The sequence below is a fragment of the Nestor notabilis genome, unplaced genomic scaffold (genome assembly GCF_000696875.1).
Source record: "Nestor notabilis isolate BGI_N333 unplaced genomic scaffold, ASM69687v1 scaffold21659, whole genome shotgun sequence".
Lineage (NCBI taxonomy): Eukaryota > Metazoa > Chordata > Aves > Psittaciformes > Psittacidae > Nestor > Nestor notabilis.
Window position 1 is genome coordinate 3,065 of NW_009945416.1, and position 2,711 is coordinate 5,775.

The window sequence follows — 2,711 nt, forward strand, 5'->3', positions numbered from 1 at the left end:
CCCTCCTCCTGGGACTCCTTTTCCCCCTCAGCGTGACCAGCGTGGCCGGGCTGGCCCGGGCAGGGTAAGCTCCATCCTGTCTGCACCTCCCGTGTGTGCCCATCTGCGTGTCCCGGCCAGGCGCATCCTCTCCGGGTGACATGAGCCCTGTTGAGCCCATGGCAGCTCCGGGCTGGTGTGGAGGTGGGAAAGGGCTCTGTGATTCCTCCCGGGGCAGCTGGGGCTCCGCAGCCCTTCGCTCCTTGTTTGCTTTGTCACTGGAGCGAATAAACCTCTCAGAGGAGATGTCCTGGCTCCGCTTAGATCCACGCAGGGGACACAAAGATACTCTGGAGAGTCAAAAGCTCATCAGGCCCTGAGCTGTCCAGGAGTCGTTATTGTCTCTTTCGAGCACATCCTTGCACAGAAATACACGTGCAGTCTCGCTGTCACACCAGCTGCTTTGCAAACAAGCCATCAGAGGAGGATGCAGTGTCCCAGCTCTATGGGGATGCCCTGTCCAGGCACAAAAAGCCCTGGTGGGTTGTTGCTCACTGGGGTCCATGGTCCTGTGAGCCTGGTGCTGGCAGCTCCAATGATTCCACTTCCCTTCTCAGGAAATGGGTCCAGTTCAGCACCCTGGATCCCAGCACAGCCCAGGCAGGCCCAGCTCCATTCCCACCAGGTCAGAGGGACCTCAGTGCTTTGTTTCTTTCCTGGTCAAAAGGAGCTTGAGCTCAACACCCACCCCAGATACAGCTCATTGTCTACAGTTTGTTTTTACACTGAAACACTCTCCTCTGGCATTAAACCTTTTCCATTCTGGTGGTGACTGAAGCACAGGCTGAGCTGGAGCTTTATTCTACATTTGCAAACAAACAGCTGCCGTTTAAAACCTGCATTTTCTATAGCACCAACCAGAGAGGCTGAGGGGAGCTTCTGAAGTTAACGGAAGCCATCTGATGGCCATGCTAATTCCCAGGCTTTTATTTCAGTCTCTAATTGTGCTGGGAGGCTGAGGCAAGTAGGGAAGTTCCTCAGCAGGACTGACCTGCTGGGGCTGGAGAATGTTGGAAAAGGGGAATTTTTAACCAAGACCCCTTTGGCTGTGAACCTGGGGAGAGTTCTGAGCGGGTCACAGTTACCTCGGGGAGGCTGGAGGGCAGCTTCCCTCTGGCCTCTACTTTCCCTCGGTGAGCCTGACCCTTCCTCTGAAATCATTAATCTCTTGGTGAGCACATTTATGGAATGCAAAAATCTCAGAAAGGAAAAATCCCCCAGAAAGTGAGTGATTGCAGGGGGAGGGAGGGGACGAATGGAAGAATTGCTCCGGGTAAATCCCCCCAAACTCCTGGCTCCAGCGGCTCCCCCGGGATGGAGCCAGGGTTGAGTGCCCGAGGGGACGAAGAGCCCGAGCAGCCCCCAGCGCTCCAGCCCTGTGCCACTGCCCTGACACAGCCTGAGGTCCCCTCCCGGTCACTGGGGCACTCAGGCACTGCCGTGTCCGTGGCGCTCAGAGGGCAGGGGCTGGTGTAGGTGCAGGAGGGGGAAGTGGTGCGTTGGGCTCAGCCGGTGTCTGACCTGCCCCCTCTGCTCAGCCGCAGGGTCTGTGCCGCGGTGCCGCGGAGCCGGGCGGTTGCCTACACCGAGTCCCACGTGCAGCCCGTGTACCAGCCCTACCTCACTACCTGCCAGGGCCACCTCTGCAGCACATACAGGTGAGGATGCTGCCTGCACAACGCACCCTACCCTGGCTGTGGAGAGGGGGGATCCTGCCTCAATCCGTGGGGAAGGGGCTCCCGGCCCCTGGGAATGGGACGGGTGTTTGGGGGAGATGCTCAGCCCCATCCTTGCCTTGCAGGACCATCTATAGGGTTGCCTACCGGCAGGGGGGAAACTGGGCCTCGTCCTGCCCCGGGTGGAGCAGGGCTGATGGACACGCCCTCGGCTGCAACAGAGGTAAGATGCTGCTGTGCCACCAGTGCCAGCGCTCATCCCTCCAACAGACCCCATGGGCCGGGCAGCTCATGTCCCTGGATGCAGCCCTCGCTCAGTTACCAGCGCTGCCCCTCATGCAGAGCCTCCCTGTAGGGAAGCATTTACATTTCTGGTGTCACAACCAAATGCAGTTCAATTTCTGATTAATTCTCAGCCTTCCCCTGCTGCCTCACAGGTATTTTTCCTTTGGGATCACTTATTACCTTTATAGTTACCAGAGGATAAATAAAATGAGTAAGTTCTTTCCATATAAATCAGCAGTAATGGAAGAGAAATGCTTTCAGGAGGCACAAAACAAATGTAGAATGCATCAGCAGATAATGCATCCCCAGTCCGTGCCCATCAGCCCTTCTCACTCCTGCTGTGCTGCCTGCAGGTGCCTTGGCCCTTCTCCAGGCTACATCCCAAGGTTCTGTTCATCCTATTCTGTTTATCCTGCTCTGCTCTGGAGCCAGGCTGAGAGAGATGGGCTGGTTCAGCCTGGACAAGAGAAGGCTCCTGAAGAGGACACCTTAGAGCAGCTCCAGTGCCTAAAGGGGCTCCAGGAAACCTGGAGAGGGGCTTTGGACAAGGGCCTGTAGGGACAGGACAAGCGGAATGGCTTTAACCTGCCAGAGGGGAGATTGAGATGAGCTCTTGGGCAGAAGCTCTTCCCTGTGAGGGTGCTGAGGCGCTGGCACAAGGTGCCCAGAGAAGCTGTGGCTGCCCCATCCCTGGCAGTGTTCAAGGCCAGG

The 2,711-nt window shown here is 57.2% G+C and overlaps 1 protein-coding gene across 1 annotated transcript in view; it reads left to right on the top strand.

The window, feature by feature from the left end:
• Positions 1-2,711, top strand: part of EGFL7 (EGF-like-domain, multiple 7) — a 6,982-nt gene that overhangs the window by 94 nt on the left and 4,177 nt on the right. Inside the window, exons 2-4 of the mRNA XM_010022872.1 lie at positions 2-64; positions 1,578-1,697; positions 1,841-1,938. Of these exons, the coding sequence (XP_010021174.1) occupies positions 2-64; positions 1,578-1,697; positions 1,841-1,938 (281 nt within the window). The remainder of the gene's footprint in view (position 1; positions 65-1,577; positions 1,698-1,840; positions 1,939-2,711) is intronic.